Source organism: Acomys russatus, chromosome 19 (assembly GCF_903995435.1).
Source record: "Acomys russatus chromosome 19, mAcoRus1.1, whole genome shotgun sequence".
Classification (NCBI taxonomy): Eukaryota; Metazoa; Chordata; class Mammalia; order Rodentia; family Muridae; genus Acomys; species Acomys russatus.
The window spans coordinates 65,768,672-65,788,766 of NC_067155.1; the positions used below are offsets into that span (position 1 = coordinate 65,768,672).

Consider the following 20,095-nt stretch of genomic DNA (forward strand, 5'->3'; position numbering starts at 1 on the left):
CTGTGTCCCAGAAACTGCCATGCCGTGGCTCTCATCTTTGGACACCTAACGGCATCTATTTGCCATAAAGAAACGGCACTAGCACCTGCTAGTTTGTCACTTGGTCAACTTTGCATGATCAGGGTAGGAGAAGAGTAAAAGGGCAGAGGAGAAGTCAGTCACCAATAATACAAATAAATCACAATACAAACAAAACCAGGCATTTAAAATTATATCCCGGGCTTACGAAACTACTTGTCTTTTGAAGACATTCCCTCCATTCAGTCTGCTGGGTAGTTTTATGTAACTTGATACAAGCTAAAGTCACCCGAGGAAACGTCAATTAAGAAAACACCTCCATGAGATCAGGTTATAGGTTACCCTGTAGGGCATTTTCTTAATTAGTGATTGATGTGGGGAGGCCCACCTCATTCAGGGCAGTGCCACCCTGGGCTGGTATTCCTGGGTTGTACAGTAAAGCAGGCTGAGCAAGTCATGGGGACAAGCCAGTAAGCAGCCCCTCCATGGCCTCCGCAGCGGCTCCTGCCTCCAGGTTCCTGCCCTGCTTGAGTTCCTGTCCTGACTTCCTTCAGTGATGAACAGTGATGAGGAAGCATAAGCCAAGTAAACCCTTGCCCTGCAAGCTGCTTTGGTCATGGTGTTTCATCACAGCAACAGTCACCCCAACTCCAACAACCAGGGATCGTGGCACAAGCGTATTAGCTTACCACTTGAGAGATGGGAGGCAAAAGGATGTTCAAGGTCATCCTCAGCTACATAGCAAGTTCAAGGCCACTCTAAGCTACATGAAACTCCATCTCAGAAAGAGTAAGATTGTTGAAGAGAGTTTATGATCCCTTCGAGGCAGTGCTTCAATTCCAAAGTAATGAGAGAAAGGCGCAGCCTTCAATCCCAGCACTCAGGAGGAAGAGGCAGGAAGATCTCTGTGAGTTCGAGGCCAGCCTGGTCTACAAAGATAGTTCCAGGACAGCCAGAGCTATTACACAGAGAAACACTGTCTTAACCCCCCAACATACACATACAAAACAAAGAAACAAACAACCCCCCCCCAGAAATTAAAACACATTTTAATCTCCCAGGTGTAGGGACATGGGGCTGCTTACTTCAGACTGTCCACAGCAGCTGACTATGGTTTGCCTCGTGCTCTAGTAGGAACGTGATTTTGCCAGCTACAGATAGTTTCTGCAATTGTGCGATGTTTGGAATTCTGGGAACTTTTCAGAGGGTACATAAATGCTAGGGCCCCAAGAAATGGGGTTTGTTTGTTGTTGGTTTTTGTTGGTTGTGCTTTGTTAAGTAGTTGTGCATAAAGAAGAAACAGTAAGAAGGACTTGGATATCTTGACAGTGAAGATCAAACTTGCCCCTGAAATTCACCGAAAGCCATTTAACAATGATGTCACCCCTTTCCCTCTATCCCATCTAGTGTTAGGTGGTTAGGAAGGCAAAGGGTGGGGAAGGGTGAAGAAAGAAGAAACCAAGGAGTAGCAAAGACAAGCTACAAAATGTAGAATAAATGTACAGCTCAACTACCCCCAAAACACTGGATTTAGGAGAAGAGTAGAAAGGATTACTTCTAGGAATCAAAAGTATAGTCAATTTCTGGGATTGTATTACCTACACAGACTCTTAAGTTCAGCAAAAACTGTATTGACTTTAGCAATATGGAGACTCTGTGTATTCATGTCAGGCTAACACGAAGCTTCCTCCACATGACACCAACGACAGGACCCAGACATCACACCTGGCTGCAGACCTCACCTGTGTTGTCTTTGCTCAGGATGCTTCTCTGCATGTCCTCCACTTTGGCCATCAGTCTCTGATACTGCTCCTCTGCCACTTGCAGGTCATTGTTTGAGGATGCCAGGCTGGCATTTTTAGCTTCTAGCAAGTTCTGCAGGTCAGTCATGGCCCGTTCTAGATCCCAGCAAGACTGCTTCAAAGTGTCCACTTGAGAGCTAAGAGAGTCCTGCTTCTGCTGGCTGCTGTGGCTGAGTTCCACTTGTGCCTGCAGCCTTGTGTTCAGAGCAGCAAGCTGGGCCTGTAGCTCAGCCTTCTCTTGAAGTGCCTGAAAATATCCCCAAACAACCATAATGGCTTTCAGAAATGTAAGTCCCTCCCAATCACAGTTTTAGCCAACTGCTGAAACCTATTACATTTACAATCAGTGAGACAGAGAAAAATAAGTTTTACTTGAAACACTCTACCCCAAGACCAGTCCACTTAAACATGATGGTTAGCTGTCCCCCATATCAAACAAGTTGACAGATCCCTGACAGGGAAATGCAGTCAGACTGAGACCAGTGAGGAAAAACGGGCCCAAAACACCTGTAGAAAAATGCAGCTGTGGTAGAAATTCAAGGGTTAAGCCATAATACTCGGCTAGACTGGCACTGAGTGACTACAGCAACAATGCAACAGGACAGAGCATAGAGAGCAAACAGGCCCCAGGAGCTCAGAGAACAGCCAGGAGACAAGTGAGAGCTACGAGTGTTGCTCAGTGGCAGGTGTTTGGTTAGTGCGCAATAGGACCCAAATTCAATCCCTAGTGCCACAGAAGGGGGTTTTGATAAATAAAAAATTAAAAAGACAAGCCCCAGCCAGCAGCACATTCTACTCACCCCAAGTCTATCTAAGAGTATGTCTACAAACTCAGAGCACAACATGTTAAGGAAAATTGTGAAGGTAACATGTTCAACAAACAGAACAAACCCACCAAAGTAACTGAAGTAAGCCAACAAGGCTTACTTATTTATTTGCAGCACTGGGGACTGACCCCAGGGACTTATGCACGCTAGGCAAATGCTCTAACCCTGAGCTGTACCCAGATCAAGAGGGGCTTAGAGCCAGTATACCTGGTATCCACAGAAGACTGCCAGATATCCATAAGGCCCTACTTCACAAGAGCACGAGGGAAAAAAATGCAAGTGAAAGTACGTAGACCAACCTCAGGACTGGGTACATAGAGGAAGCATGAATGGATGTGATGAGATTGTTACATTCAGAAATGGTATGGAAAACTGTACAACCAAAAATTACTCTTAAAATCTCTGAAATCCCTCTGGAAGACTGTGTTATATATAACTGGACTAACTGGCTTGTGTCTAAATAACTTTTAACCCTGACACACGTACTGAGCAAGCAGTTTCTTCTCACCACACCTGGCTTCAACCACGGCTCTTCCCCTGTAGTGTGTGTTCATAGCCTCAGCTCAGGCCTCTTGTTGCCCCTCCCTCTCTCTCTCTGTATGTTCTCCCTCATAAAGCACATAGCTGAATTCCCCTGAACAGACTCACTCTAAACAAATTTTTTTTTTTTAATTTTCTGAGGCAGGGTTTCTCTGTGTGGCCTTGGCTGTCCTGGACTTGTTTTGTAGACCAGGCTGGCCTTGAACTCCCAGAGATCTGCCTGCCTCTGCCTCCTGAGTGCTGGGATTTAAGGCATGCACCACATCCAGCCTCACTCTAAACTATTGATAGAAAGATAAAAATCTAGCTATTTGTTATTGAAAATAAATAAGTACATAAAGCCAGACACAGCGGCACGGGCCTGTAATCCAAGCCATTGAGAGACACAGGCCGGAGGAGCAAGAGTCTGTCCTGAGTTCTGTAGCAAGCTCCAAAGGCAGCCTGGGCTGCGTGAGAAGCTCTCTCAAAATAAATAAGCAAATATGTAAATAAACATAAAAAGCTTCACATAAAACAGTAAAAACTGAAAATTAAGGAATGAAGAATTATTTTTTAAAAATTAATTTTTTCTATGCTTATGTGTGTGTACACGTAGGAGAGAAAAGGGTGTGTGGTGCCCCTGGAGCTGAAGTTATATTAGCTGTGAGCTACCTGTCATGAATGCTGTGAACCAACCTTGGGTCCTCTGGAAGAGCAGTTACTGCTCTTAATTGCTACTCCATCTCTCCAGCTTCATCCTCCCCCAAATAAAAGCAAGACATAGTAAAATTAACCTCAGACAAAGCAGGCTACAGTCTAGCAACATAGCTCAGCAGGTAAAGTCGCGTGCTTCCAAGCATGATCACCTTACTATGATTCCCCAAACTCACGGTAGAAAGAGCCACCCAGCACGTACATGCCACGTACATACCCACCCCAGCACATACACAGACTCGAATAAATAAACAAATAAATAAAATTTTAATAATTGAAACTTTTACTCCATTAGAGAAACATAAAGCTACCAGGAGAAATTAACAGTCACAGACTCTTATGGAACACACTGTTGCCAAATTCTGATGGAGACAAGGGAAGGAATGAGTCATAAATAAACGAGCAGGACTTTGTAAGGGACCAACACACCCAACAGACAACACGAGTAACATGGACGACTTGGCTGATGAGTTAATTACACTTAAGGTTATCTGTACAGTCGCACACAGCAACGACCCACATATTCTTTTCAAAGATGTGGCTTATTGAGCAACAGTCAAACATCCCTTACCTGACTGGCTTCTAGCGACAAAGCCTCCAGCTGCCCTTCAAGTCTCCTTTTATCTTTAAGAACCTGCAACATTTCATCCTGTGGTTCAGCAAAAGAGCTCTCCATGGACACACTAGGGGCAGAAGCACACAGTCAGGCGATGAGCCCCAACGGCTGTTAGCCTCACTCTTCATCACACTGTGCACTTTTACACGCCCTCTGCTCCTCTCTGTAGTGGTTTCTTTGGGTTTCATTTTTTGCTTTTTTTTTTTTTTTTAAAGATTTATTATTTATTTATTATCATGTATACAGTGCTCTGCCTGCATGTACACCTACATGCCAGAAGAGGGCATCAGATCTCATTACAGAAGATCGTGAGCCACCATGTGGTTGCTGGGAACTCCCCTGGAGGAGCAGTCAGTGCTCTTAACCTCTGAGCCATCCCTCTAGCCCCCGCTTTTTGCTTTTTTAAAGGAGAGGGTTTTTGTTTTTGTTTTTAATGCAGTAAATACATAGGTCGTCCATGACCTGACTGACCCTGAACTTACGATCCTCCTGCCTCAGCCTCGGAAGCGCTTGGTTCATGGGTGTACACCACCAACATCCCGCTTCCTCCCAGATTTAAAAATATACACCTTGAGAAGTGAGCTGAATCTGAGGCCATGCCTGCTACAGAAGAGCATTCTCCAGGAACAGGACTTGCAAGCACCTGGGAAATCTTAAGAGATACATGTACAAGGAGATAGATGTTTTTCAAAGCACACAGTGATTTAGAGCTGACTACTTACAAACTGACAGAGCTGTGCATGGGGGAACAGCTAACGTACATTAGCAAAGACACACAGCACAGCAGCAACTGAGAGGCAAGGGTCGCAGCTGCTGCCCTACCTGCTGCAGATGCTGTCTCTGCGGCTCGGCACCTCCCCGTTGACTTCCTGGTGCTGATCTTGATGCTGAGCTGACGCAGCCTGCAGTACATCTTTAATAGAAGGAAACTGGCCCAGGGCCCCAGCAGAAATCTCCTGGCCATCAACCACGTAAGTTGCTCCTGGCGTGCCCATATTCACCAGGATGCCACGGGTCCCTCGGGCCGAGAAGCTGCTGTGTGAGGAGCTGTCACTTTCATTCCCGTCAGCCTCCGACACGCTGTCCCCGGTCAGTGACGCGTTCTCCACACGGTTCTCAGTCTCAGGGGACGGGCTCACCTCAGACACAACCGAAGTGCTACTTCTAGTCTGTTTCAGAGAACTTCCAACAGCATCAGCAGTGGAACCAAGGCCACCAGAGTCACTGGAATCTTCAGTTCTGTAGTCAGCCAGAGACCGAATCTTGCTTGACTTAGAACTCTTTTTCTCCTCAGAATGTGCCAGCAGCCCTAAGCTGCCTACCTTGGGCCCCCGAGGAACGCTGGTGCGCAGGAATGAATATTCTTTTGTCACAGCTACAGTATTGGCCCTTGGCAAGTTTTCTGGATTTAACATGAGCTCAGGATCCAGTGTGCTAAAAAGTTTCATTTTTGTTGCAGGTTGACTGGACTGAGAAACAAACAAAAATGTAAAAATATGACTAGGATTAGCAAGTTGTATTCTAAAACTGTCATTCACAAAGCATGCGCCAATGAACACTCTTTCTACCAACAAGTCTGTCAGGGCCTTAGAATGTCAGCTGCAGCAGATCTTCTGATTTTCAGTCTCTCACCACTGAGGCTGCAGTGAGTCACCAGACTTGGCTGCCCCTGTGCCTGAGGCCAAGGCCTTTAGTGGCCAACACTTTTGTTTTGTTTGTTTGTTTTTCCAGACAGGGTTTCTCTGGGTAGCCTTGGCTGTTCTGGACTCACTTTGTAGATCAGGCTGGCCTTAAAGTCACAGAGATCTGCTTGCCTCTGCCTCCCCTAGGGCTGAGATTACAGGCATGTGCCACCGTGCCTGGCACTTTTAAACATTTTAACCTGAGTAACATAATAATTTCTTCTTATCTAACTTTCTTGGCAAAACTTTGCCGGCCACTGTCAAGTATTGTTGAAAGCTGGGCGTGGTGGCGCACAACTTTAATCCCAGCAGAGGCAGGTGGATCACTGTGAGTTTGAAGCCAGCCTGGTCTACAGAGAGAGTCCAGGACAGCCAGGACTACACAGAGAAGCCCTGTCTCGAAAAAAACAAAACAACAACAACAAAAAGTTCTGAATTAGGTCTGTTGGGGGTCGTCAGTCTGGCTGCTGCCCAAATGAGTAGACTCACATACCCCAAAATGTTTGTAACCTTGCCTAAAAACTTCTTCCTGTTTGACCAAGAAAAACCCAACACATCCAGGCAGGGAAAATGGGATAGGTGTAGCTAAGGTTCGCAGGATTTTGGGACAGAGAGGATCTTGGGAAAGGAGGCCACCATGGGTTAGGTAGAATAAGAAGCATATGGCTGGTGTGGATGGAGCATTTGGTCCAGCATTTGGTCCAGAAAATGAACATTAGCAAGTATTTGGTATTATGGATGGGAGGTATAGCTCAACAGAAATTATTAGAAGCAGATGGCAGGGTACCTGCCCCAATATGGGAGGTAGTTTAGGGGATTAATATTTGCCCTGCCCCAGGTGAACCAAGGCTTTTTTTTTAGAGACAGGGTTTCTCTGACAAGGCTATTTTTTATTTTATTGGTAGAGAGTTAGAAAGTGCTGCCGTAAAGCCAGGCTTGGTGGTGCATTCCTTTAATTCCAGGGCACTTGGGAGACAGGCGGATTGCTGTGAGTTCAAGGCTAGTGAGTCTAGTACAGCCAAGCCTACACAAAGAAACCCTGTCTTGAAAAACCAAAAAACAAAAGAAAGAAAGAAAGAAAAAGAAAAAACTGCCATAGTAATTATAGCCAAATAATAAACATTTATTAGGCCATAACCTTAAATTAACAGCAACATAGGTCTACTTTACTTTTGTAATTATTCAAGAGTTAGTGAGCCTCTTTAGATATATTTGCTTACACATAACATAGCAAAACATATGATACCCTTTTCTGTGAGGTGAGGAGGATGCTAACACACAGGTCTCGTGGTCCAGGCTGACAGAAGCCCTGTGATCCTACTGCATCCATCTTTGTACTAGGGTTAGTGCCACAATACCCAGCCCCTGTGGAGCTCTTGCTCCATTTTAAACACTGTTTATTATTTTAATTCCCAGCTATTTTGTTTTTATTGTTATTGCAAATTATTTTTTCCAAGTAATTTTGTAATTGGTCATGGCAGGATAATTGCTGATTTTTCCCATTAATGAACTGGAATAAGAAACAGAAATTTTCCTAACACCAATTTAAACCTAATAATGGTTTTTATTTGATTTCTCATAATCTTCCAAGGCATTGTCAACCTGCACATGACACTAATTCTCCTGTTTGTCAGCGTTCCTATTTCTTTTTCTTTTTCTTTTTTGTTTTTTGAGACAGGCTTTCTCTGTGTAGCCTTGGCTGTCCTAGACTCGATTTGTAGACCAGGCTGGCCTTGAACTCACAGTGATCCCCCTGCCTCTGCCTCCCGAGTGCTGGGATTAAAGATGTGAGTATTCCTATTTCTTACATCATTATACTAACTAGAAATTGCAAAATGGCCTGAGTGATATTTTGGATAAAGGAAAAATTCAAGCTATGTATGTCAACATAACTAACTTTAAAAATTATTTTTGCTTTTTGTGTTTTAAGTGTTTCACCTGCATGCATATCTGTGCACCAGGCACATGCCTAGTGCCCTTGGAGGCCAGAAGAGGGTGTTGGATGCCATGTTGTGTCTGCTGGAATCAAACCTAGGTGCTCTGGAAGAACAACGAGTGCTCTTAACCACTGAGCCGTCTCTCCAGCTGCAGCATAACCTTCTCTTACAGGAAATTTTCAATCCTGTCATTCTACCAAGTTAATGTAATCCCAGGGCAGGGACACAGGAGGAGGGTGACAAACATCCCATATGCAGCAGTTAAGCAAATGAGCAGTATCTTCTAGAAAAGAACACAAAGGGAAAGGTGAGGCGATGGAGAACCTGGGCAACCCAGAAGCAGGCAGGGACGTCATGCTGTAGAGCTCAGACTGCTCAGAACCCATGCTCCAGCCCAAGAGCCTCACCCTCTCTCGGTGGTGCTTCTCTCGGTACTGTGTCAGCTGCTCCTCCAGGCGCTTCTGGGCCTGCAGTCGGACCTGCTCCTCCTTTTCCAAGGGCAATGAGGATGTAGTGGAGCCTGCAAAAGAAATGGCCACTGAGAGGCTGGCAGAGAGCAGGGCACAGGAAACACGTTGGTGACCACAGAGGGGTTGTTTTAGATTTAATCAACAGAATGTTTCAGCTTGTAAACCTCACACAGTCACCTACAGTCCACGACGATTTCCAGACTGAGAGAAAACTGAGAACCACAGCCACTGAGTACAGCATAGAACTGTGCTTAAAGTGACACAAGGCCATGCGGGCCTCTTTTCACAGCACAAGACATGTTTTTCTTATAAAGTTACATTCATGGATTATCTCACTGAAGTAACAAGACATAACACCATGTAAACTCAAGAACCTTATTGACTTAGACATAACAACTGACTAGCCTTGCTGCAGCACCAGTGCACAGTGCAGACCGACAGGGCTCTGCCTCCAAGGGCCGAAAGCAGGTCACATCAGCTTCCTGACAAATAAACTCAGATCCAGAGCTCACACTCAAGGATAGTAAATTTACATGGAACCTTTTAAATTAAAAAAAAAAAAAAAAAAAAAAAAGATTTGAAATATTTAAAACTCAATGTTTTGTTTGAGGGGAGTGTTTAATCTAAAGTTACTGCAGTTGCAAACACAAGTGTGGCTTAATCCTAATACCAGCAGATATGTCTGTCTGTGAAACATCAGCAAAGAGCTAAGAAGTCAAAAAAAAAAAAAAAAAAAAAAAAAAAAAAAAAAAAGAGGTAAATGCAATAATTTAACATTCTTTTGTTGTTGTTTGTTTTTTATCTGTGCCTCTGCTGAGATTAAAGGCTTGTGGCAACACTGCCGGGCTAACAGTCTTTTATAAACACCTCTTCAGGCCTAGAATCTGAAGAAAACACACATACACACACATGTACATACATATATGAGACTTTCAAAATATTCCCTAAATCTGGGCACCTACCAAATTCATTAGGAACTCACCGTGTTTAGCACTGACTCTTCCCAGAGCTACTGTAGTTCTAGTGGTTTGCCATGTGCCTGACCAATTCAAGAGTTCTGGTCCCTGCACAGATGTCACAAATCAGCAGACAGACCTAGGTTTGAACTAAAGGTCCGTGACAAGCTGTGTGAGATAGGTCAGGGTGAGAATCAGATCAGATCCATACACTGTCACTAGAAAGGTGTCAAGTCCCCAGAGCAGCGGAGGTGACATCACTAGTAAGCTCATCTTAAACATGTATAGTTAGCTGGGCGTGGTGGTGTACACCTTTAATCCCACCACTCCAGAGGGAGAGGCAGGTGGAGAGCTGTCAGTTTGAGGCCAGCCAGGTCTATGAGTCTAGGACAGCCAAGGCTAACAGAGAAACCCTGTCTTGAAAAAACAAAAAACAAAAGTATAGTTATATTTATTTATTTACTGGAGAAGTGGGAACGCACAAAGTTCCAGGGCACGCTTGTGAGGTCAGGGGACAAGCTGCATGAGCCATTTCTCTTCCTATCATGCGTGTCCTTAGGATTGACGGCGAATGCCTTTACTAGTTGAGCCATCTCATCAGACCCTACATGTATTAAACTAGTCATTTTCACTCTCTGTGTGTATGTGCACGCACATGTTACGGCCTGAGTCAGGGCCGGGGGCAGCTCTGCAGTTGGTTCTCTCCTTTCACCTTTACATGGGTTCTGGGGAATCGAACCCAAGTTATCAGGCTTTGCATGTTCACCCACTGAGCTATTCCCTGCCCACAAGGTGTCTCTCGACTTAAATGCTGGCAAGTTCTCAGAAAATATAATATATATATACACATTATGGCACTGACGAAATAATACCTGTGAAGAAAAAGGTAAATAGTTCCAACACAACAATGGGAATTTAGAAAAGAATGTACAGATGTCCAGCTGATAAGAAGATGCTCAAATCCTCTGGTAATTAAAATAAAATAATGAATCATCACATCACTGTCATGTATTAAAAATAATGAAAGCTGGGCGTGGTGGCGCACGCCTTTAATCCCAGCACTCGGGAGGCAGAGGTAGCCAGATTGCTGTGAGTTCGAGGCCAGCCTGGTTTATAAAGTGATTCGAGGACAGCCAAGGCTACACAGAGAAACCCTGTCTCGAAAAACCAACCAAACAAACAAACAAAGAAGCAAAAAAATAATGAGGCACCAGGTAGAGTGACACCTGGCCAGGTCTCAACTACGTGGAAGGCTGAAGAGGATACTCTGAGTTTAGGAAGCAGAGGCTAGCCTGAAAACACAGACCTCAGCTCAAAAACTAACACAATAGTCACTCAATTTCAGTGGTCGGAAGCCAAAGGTAGGCAGATCTCTGTGAGTTTGGGGCTAGTCTCGTCTTCATAGCTAGTTCTAGGTCAGCTGGGGATATATAGTGAAACCCTATCTCAAAAAACAAAACTAACAATTCAAAATAACAACAACAACAAAGTGGGTAAAAGCCTGGAACCCCAGCAGGTAGGAGACTGAGGCTGGAGAACCACAAACTCTAGGCCAGTCCAGGTCTCTACAGCAAATTCAACAACAGCCTTGGATATAAAACAAGACTCTCAAAAACAAAAAACAAGAAACAAACCCAGTAACAACAAAACCGAATAACCCACCCCACCCTCCAAAACAACAACACACATACAAAACCCAAACCAAATAAACAAACCCAAACCTCAAAAAAGAAAGACTGTCTACACACTAAAGAGATGTTAGGGAAAGTGTCCTCACCAGTCACTAGTAATGTATGTGGGACAACACTAAAGTGCTGCTTGATCCACAGAGAAACAAGCTTACAGGCCCAAAGACATATGTACCAGGATTCTAGCCATAACACTGCGCATTATGGTCAAGGATTAGAATGCACCAGGAAAGCTGGGCAGTGTGGCGCATGCCTTTAATTCCAGCGTTCGGGAGGTAGAGGCAGGTGAATCCCTGAGTTCAAGGCCAGCCTGGTCTATAGTGGGAATTCCAGAACAGCCAGGGTTACACAGAGGAACCCTGTCTTGAAAAAACAAACAAACACAAAGAAAAAAGGGAAAAAAAGAAAAGCACCAGGGAGCTGCCAACACATTCTTAAGTTGATTTGGGTAGTGGGGAACTATTTTCACAGGATAAAACCAAGTGTTCTAATCATGTAAAATTACTTGAACAATAAAATCCCAAGTTAAAATTACCTTTTAAAAATTTTATTTTTAATCATATTGTGTGTGTTTGTGTGTGGTTGAGAGAGAGAGAGAGTACAGATACCCATCCCTGGAGCTGGGATTACTGAGCTGTCTTATGTAGGTGCTGGGAACCAAATCTGGGTCCTCTGCAAAAGCAATTAGTGCTCTGAATGGCTGAGCTATCTCTCCAGCACCTAAGATGCCTTTTGTTTTGTTTGATTATGGAGGCCTTGCTGATCGGCTCAGGCTGACCTCAATTTTCAATCCTCCTGCTTTAGTCTTCCACATAGCTAATTACAGTCGTATAAATTTCACTTTTAAAGACAATGAAAAAATCTGGGTATGCACAGAGGTATACAAAGGACTTGTGAGAATTCCTGCCTGTTTGTTGGCCACCCATGAAGAATGACATGAGGTGTCCTTGTCAGGGAGTCTGATACCACTGCACAAAGTTCCAACACCCAAAGAGCCGGGCGTGGTGGCACACGCCTTTAATCCCAGCACTCGGGAGGCAGAGGCAGGCGGATCGCTGTGAGTTCGAGGCCAGCCTGGTTTACAAAGTGAGTCCAGGATGGCCAAGGCTACACAGAGAAACCCTGTCTCAAAAAACCAAAAAAAAAAAAAAAAAGTCCCAACACCCAGACCTACTTGTGCTCTTTAAAGGGAAGCAAATCGTTAAGATGTACCCCTCTGCCTTCCCCATTCAGTATGAAGAAAAGAAAGGACAGGTCGGGCCTGCTCACGCAGGAGCAGTCAGGCACTGATTCCAAGTAGAAGGTGCTGATAGCAAGGGGTGGGAGGAGCCGGCGGGAGTGGATGCTTACACAGGTGCGTTTCTTGCATGGGAAGACTGAGTCTGAGAGACTGCAAAGCTTCTTTTGTAACCCTGCCCTCAGCACTAGCTCCCTGAGACTTCCTTAGGTTGTCATGGAAACCATCCACACCTGCAGAGGCATCGGGTCCCACTGGGCTTGCTGTGGGATCAAGAGACAACGGAAGGTCTGGGAACTGCCCATTCTGACAGAGGGCCTCATGGCTGGATCTATCTGGGCTTCCTCCTTCCCTAAAAACTCTGGTTTCTTCAACACTGGCATCTGCAAAGAGAAAAAAGTATGTTAGACACAGTGTCTGAAGACATTTAAGTCATTTCCAGACATGCAGCTTTGTGTAAATGCTATGAGCATAGCCTTTCCACACTTTGTAAGTCTGTTTCCTCTGGTTCTCAGGAAACAGGCACCATCGCTGTCTCAGGCAAAGCCTCGTGTCCTCATCTGTACGGTAGCCTCACCTTCCACACTATGACTGTGCTATGTCACTTATGTTTCACTTCCATTTAAGTAAGAAACATTAAAAACAAAAACTTTGAAAGTCCATTTCTTTAGTTGTTGGGGGAAAGAGCAGAGGCTTAAAACAAATCTAAGACTTTTTCTAACATGTGCAGGTGACAACAGGGTTAATCATAGTCCAAGCTCACATTTTCAAGGGCTGGTTTCAGAGTAAATTCAGAATATTTTCTCCTTTAAAGAGGCAGATGATCTAGTCAGAGTGATTCTGCTAAAGTGAACAGAAACCAAACTTGGTTTTGGCTTGATAAGCAAGGGTTAGGTATTATAAAATACCAATTTTACAAGCAAGGCGTGGCTGCTCATGCCTATAATCTCAGCACTTGGGAGGTTCGAGCAGGAAGACCTAAAGTTCATGATCATCCTTAACTGTATAGCCGGTCTGAGGAAAGCCTGGCCTCCAAGATACTCTGCCTCAAAAATATTAAAAAATTTAAAACCCAAGTTTATCCACAAGGACACCACTCATGGTACAAACCCAGTCTCAACCACTGCTATTACTGTAAAAAGAACTAAAACACAGTTCTTTCTCAAAAGATAAAGAAAAACTTCTCAAAATTAAGTCAAATTTAAGACTTTCTTCTGCCACTCCCTGATGTGTAACCCAATTATCAATAAGGAAAAAGGGAGGGTCCATCCTGAGGACTTCCTAGGCTCAGTGGCCTAAAATCTCACCGGCACCGATATCAATGGGTACCAAGATATATCCAGAGGGATGAAGGAAATTCCCTTTTCTTGTGAAAACAGGATTGTTATTTATAAATACAAAGTCCTTGAAAAAAAGGAAAGCCCCAAGTAGAAGGTAAAGCACAGAAATCCTCAATGTCCAAGACACCGCACTGTAGAACAAAAGTGCAGGGATTCTGCATCTCAGATACAAGTTACAAGTGGTTAATACCACTTTCTGATGTGTAGATTGCTAAACAAAGTGAGTTTTGAGCACATACTACACTTAAACAAAATCTAAATGCAATGAGATTCAGTATGTATGGAGACTTTGTTTCCAAGCATAGGGTTAGGTATAAACACCATGAAGAACAGAAGGCAGCGCTGGCTACGTGCACCTCCTGGATGCTCACTAGGCAGCGGGATGGGACTCAGGGTTTCACACTTGCCAGGCAAGCATCTACCACTGACTACGTTCCAGCTCTTCTGGCACGTTATATATATGACTTTTGTTGTTTGTTTTGTTTTTGTTTTTCGAGTCAGAGTTTCTTTTGTACTCTTGGCTGTCCTGGACTCACAGCGATCCGCCTGCCTCTGCCTCCCAAGTGTTGGTATTACAGGAGTGTGCCACCACCACCGGCTACATGACTTCTTTTAGCCTTCATGACTACCCTATGCACATAGGTTGTATGAATCTCATGAGTAGCAGATCTAAGTGGTCACACTCATTACTTCTTTTAACCCTGACAGCCACCATGACAAGTAACATAAATGTTGTGTGGCAGATCTCAGATGTTGTTCAGAACCTACTGTCTCAGGGGAGAATACTAGGACCTGCCTTGCCTACTGCATGCTCACTGCTTGACTATCGTAAGACCTACAAGGCAATTCCTCCTAGAGAGCCAGTGCATAATAATCTATCCTGTGCATTCATATTTCATTGCTAGCTGCTGACTGCATGGGATATGGGAATCAACTGAGTTATAACTGATACATAAACAACCCAGAAATGTGATGCAGGAATCCTAGACCACTGATCAGTTCCACTTATTAAAACTTTGTCAAACAATCAACCAAAATGGTAGAATTCAAGCACTAACAAAGATTCACCAGTGGAGATCCACAGAAGTATTCAGGAAGCAGCGCTCTACTGCTGGCCACGGTTTATAGCCAATGGCTCCTAGTCTATTGACTGCAGACTGTGCTTGATCTAAAATTATCACCAAATGAAAATATCTGTAAGATTATTGAAACATTCTGAGAAAATGAAAAGTTCATGCCCCCTCCAAAACACTAGCTCACCCCATCTTCTTCAGAGTGAAATGCTAGAGCATAGGATGGCTTGATGACTTACGCGGAGCTCTATCTGGTTCGTCAGGTGGTGGTGCCAGTGAGGCTTCAGGGCTGGACTTGTTTTCCCAGAGGCCATCCTGTTTGGCTGATGCACCGTCCATGGTCAGTGAAGTTCGGGCTAAGGAGACTTTGAGGAGCTACAACTCACTCTGGATTATGTTTGGTTTTTGCCATCAGCAACAGCCCAGAGCTTCTAGGAAGGATTTTAGTTTGTTTTCCATTTTCATGTAAGGTTTAATGGTTCACAAATGGCTTGAAGTCAAACCAAGTAACACCATGATTCCTGATAGAAGGAAGAAGAAAAAATGCATTATGAAACCTAATTTGTTAGATTTTAAGCAACAGTTACAAGAATCCCAACTTGCATAGAAAACAAATACAAATTTCCACCCCACAAACAATCCTCAAACGCCTACAACACCCTAGGTCTTGAGGGTGAAATATCAAACCAGCCACACCTTGGTCTTTCCCTAAGGCACTCAGTCTCTCCTGGTGGCATCTACGAAACTTCCACCACAAATGATCCTCCAACATCTTTTTAAAAAGAAGAGCTCATAATCTGTTGTAGTTGTCCATTTGGCAACTGAGGAACTGAACTTTAAATTGTATTTAAGTTTGATCTGAACTTAATAGCCATTCGTGGCTAGCAGCTTATCAATGAGACAGGCTTAGATGCCAAACCACCTGAAATGAACGTGCCTAAGGCCAAAGCTCCGACTAGGCAATTCTACTCCTGTAAGCTATGCTACTCAGCTCTAGAGGAGTGAAAATTAAAGAAACAATTGCCAAAAGATGAGGTAATAGTATGCTAGCTGGGGAACTGTTGAAGGGAGATCCAAGGACACACAGAAAGGCAGCTAACGTAGAAAGAGCAGAGAACGCCTCTCACAGTAGGTGACCACGCACGTCTCCCCATTAGCAGGACCAGTAACCACTACAGTAGATGGAATTTAGGAAAATGTAACTTCACCATGAGTCTGGCAATTAGTTATTAGCTCTGAAGTATGCTGGTGGCATTACTAACTTATTTCCTTATCAAAAGGTAAGATTTAACTACAAGGTTCCGGGCATACTGTAGGAATGTTGGTATCTGTGCTTTTCAGAAGTTCCATAGTATCGCTTCTGCTCTATGCTTAACATGTTTCATGACCAAATAACCTGCACCCTGAGCTTACAAACCCTGAAGCCAAGTGCGGTAGCACATGCTTTTAATTCTAGCACTCAGGACTCTGTCACGTGGGTCTTTGAGTTTGAAGGCAATCTGGTCTACATGGTGAGTTCCAAGCAAGCCTGGGCTACAAAGCTGAGACCCTCTCCCCAAAAAATAAAAGTCACATTGAGGAATTAAAGGTAGGAAGCCTGAGAGGATGGTGCTCACTAACAAGTTGTGATGCTGAACCAAATGTAGGGCTAGCATACTGACACCTGTTACTGCAGACACATGTTCTCTGACTCCATCTGTCCTCTGTGACTGAGGGAACCCACCAATAATAAAGTCAGCTCAGCCTATCAACTTAGCCAATGACTAGTACAAGTCTAGTACAGGACAAACACAAAAGGAAGGCAGCCAAGGAGTTGCTGAGATAATGTGCCTCAAAAGCAGCAACAATGCCTATAACTCAGACTGTCCATAAAGACGAACATTAGCCAAGCTAGAGACCACCACATATGCCCCTCTTAATTTCCCTTACTCTGATTTGGTGTTGATCAAGACCCCTGACTAAGCAGTCCTTCCTCCTTGGTTCAGCCCTCCAGAACAGAGGACCCCAATTACAGCTGACTCTGGCTAATTCACTCAGATGGCTTCTGTTCACAATCAGCTAGGTCTTCCTGAAGCTGACAGAGAGAAAATGTCTTGACTGTGCTAGGAGTTGGGCTTCTGACAGCAGTCCTGCCTGAAGGGCAACAGACTGGCATTTACTGTCTAACCTCAGACTCCTCTGAATTCTGGTAAGCATGACTCAGTCACGCAGGGTCTCATTTCCTCAGGATGCTCACAAAGGCAAATCTCCAGACACCAAGGAAGATGAGACAGCCGGGGTGAAGGAGGCCAAAAAAAGCTGTTTTTGGTAATACACACTACATTTGTGACCTTTTTTTTTTTAAAGGTCATTTTCACTATAGTTAAGTCTTTTTGTTTTTCATTTGTTTGGTCAGTTTGGTTCTTTCTGTGCATTTGTATGTGCACATGTTTAGGTGCCGTTCATCTTGGGTTTTGAGACAGAATCTCTCACTGACCTGGAGTTCATCAATATGAATATGCTGGCTGGCCAGCAAGCCCAGGGACTGCCTGTTTCCACCTCCTCGGTGCTGCAGTTACAAGTGCACACACGATGCCTGACTTTCTTACGTGGGTTTTAGCAAAGAATCAGAGTCCAGGCCTCATGCTTGTATAGCAAGCATTTTATTGACTGAGCTGTCTCAGCCAGCTCTATTTGCTGGTTTTGGACTTGGGACTGTTTTTTTAGACAAAGACTCGATATACAGCCCAGTGTAGTTCCCAGTTCCAGTAGATTCTCCTGTTTCCACTTTCTGATTGCTAGGATTACAGTCACGTACCACTTCACTCAACTTATAGTTTCCTGTCTACCCACTTGCACTCCCATTTCTAGATGGCAGAACAAAGCTATCACTGAGAAATTCCAACCCTAATCTTAGCAGTTCACCTGGCCCTCACACTGATGGACTACCATCTCAGATGTAACAGGATTAGGGCTTTCCCCAGCAGAGTCCATGGACATGGTCCACAGACAATAGCTACCCTATTACTGAGGTTATCATCAATTAGCTAAAGATAAAACAGGACTTGATGCCTAGCTGATGCTGCACCTGCAGGACTGAGCAATAGCAAACAGCACTCTATACAAGTGAAAACCGAAGGCCAGCCTCAGGTACAGTAAGGACTAAGTGACAGGTTCTGAGTTAAGCATGTTTGCTTCAAAGCCTGTTCTTCCATTTGGCTGTAAGATCTTGTTAGGTAGATTTCTGAGCCACTCTTAGCTTATTTCCTCATCCATAAAAACAGAATACAAAATGAATACAAAATTTTTTCCAGGATTGACTACAAGAAGATACAGGGTCTGTTCATGCCTCTGATAAACAGGCCAATTATTTCTCCTTTCAAATTTGATAGTAAAAGACAAATTGAAGCTATATTCTCACTTCAGAAAATAACAGTACTTGAAGCAATTGGCTAAAACCCAGCTACTTTGAAATCTGATGACTTTCATTTCTTCTGTTTCCTTTCTTTTCTAGGGAGTAGAGAGGAGACAGGGGTTTACAAATCGTGTCTGGGTTCGTAGGCACAGGTGTGTGAGGTCACAGGACAGCTTGAGAGTGGGTTTTCCCTCCACCATGGGGCTTCCAGAGAGCTCAGGTTATCAGACTCTGACGTTTGACCACTGAGCTATCTTTCCAATCTGCTTTCGGATTTTGAGACAGCATCTTACTATGTAACCTGGGCCTCAAGCTGGTTAGGTCTTCCTGTCTTGGTGTCCCAAGAGCTGGTATTATGGACACGAGCCACAACATCCAGCCTTTTCTTTCCATTCAAGGTACTGTAACTGAGAGATACTATAGGATTTAAAACGTAAAGGTCATGAGTCAGCTGTAAATGGCTTACAATGTCCCACTGACAAGAAAATACAAACCTCTTAACCTAAACTGGAGATCACTTTTATGTGCTTCCTACTTATGACTGTACCCCTTATATCCTGTGCCCTTTTGTCGTTATCTGGCTATATTATACACACAGAAGTACAACTGCTCTCCATAGGGTCTCTACACTTCTTGCTCACTCTTCTTAAGACATTCCTCTCAACAATTCTGTACAGAAGCGTCTTGTCATGGAGGCCTGCCTTGACTCATGTCAACTCTTCCACAGGCAGGACAAAGCTAATCCTCTCAACAACAAGTGATTGAGAACAAAGGCCACAAAACTACTGTATCCTGGGACCTGTTACAAACAGGGCCTGTCTGTCCACAGACGTTCAGTAAGCGCCTGTGGAAAGGCGGTGGGCTGTTCAGCTAGCTCTCTCTAGTCAGTGACTCCACTGTCCATGTTCGGCAGCACCGTGAAACACCTCTGAGCACCAGAACCGAAACAGTAAGTCCCCCACGTATTGAACGACTTGCCACCATGTCACGACCGTCATCAACTGCAAAAGGAGCAGACTTCAAACACGCTGACCCAACCAAGCAGCAGTAGCGCAGGCTCTCAGGGCCGACCGCATCCCGTGAGGCGCAGAGGAAGCCCCTGCTTTTTACCAAGCCGGTACTGACACGCGCTGCGAGGCAGGCTTCAGCCCGAGAGAGTAAAAGGAAAAGCTGACTTGAGCTGGCCGCCGTGGACCCAAAGTGTGCGCGACCCGCCCCGGACTCTGCATCCGTCTCGCCGACGCTGTCCGGGCGCGGCGTTGCCCCAGCAGTGCCTCCACCGTCCTCTACCGCAAGGCCTGGACCCTCCTCAGTCCTAGTGTCACACACAACCCTCACCCGTAGCGGCCCAACCCTGCGGCTCCGGTAGTACGTGGCCGTGCAAGGGGCGGGGCGCAACGGAGCACCGGTCTCGGGCAACCCCCCGGAAACAAACTGTCCGCGTGGCCTTCGTTCCGGGAGAGGGTGTCCTTCTGCGGCCACTAGCCACCACCCAGCTAGGACTGGTGTGGATCTCACTTCGGACAGAACTGAGGAAACCTTCAAGTGGCCTTAAAATTCTGTGGGCCTTCCCTTCAGAGAAACAACTTCCAGCCTAAAGGAACGGATCGGACCGCAGGAGGGAGGTTAAAAAACACCCAAAACAGCAACAACAACAAAAAAAGAAGGCTTGAGCTTCCGGCGGCAGTGGCGTATCCCGGACTGCCCCGCCCCCGCCCCCTTGCGGCCTTCTGACTGGTGGGTAACATGATCCGCGCGGCCACGCCCCGGGGCGTGGCTTTCCGCCCGGCCCCGCCTCCGTGGCGGTACAGGCGGCTTTCTG

The 20,095-nt window shown here is 45.0% G+C and overlaps 1 protein-coding gene across 1 annotated transcript in view; it reads right to left on the bottom strand.

Moving 5' to 3' along the window:
* Golga3 (golgin A3) overlaps positions 1-19,546 on the bottom strand; it is a 45,390-nt gene extending 25,844 nt beyond the window's left edge. Inside the window, 7 exon segments of the mRNA XM_051161772.1 lie at positions 1,761-2,067; positions 4,452-4,563; positions 5,319-5,965; positions 8,523-8,635; positions 12,700-12,849; positions 15,119-15,400; positions 19,399-19,546. Of these exon segments, the coding sequence (XP_051017729.1) occupies positions 1,761-2,067; positions 4,452-4,563; positions 5,319-5,965; positions 8,523-8,635; positions 12,700-12,849; positions 15,119-15,218 (1,429 nt within the window). The 5' untranslated portion in view covers positions 15,219-15,400; positions 19,399-19,546.
* Between the last annotated feature and the right edge of the window lie 549 nt (positions 19,547-20,095).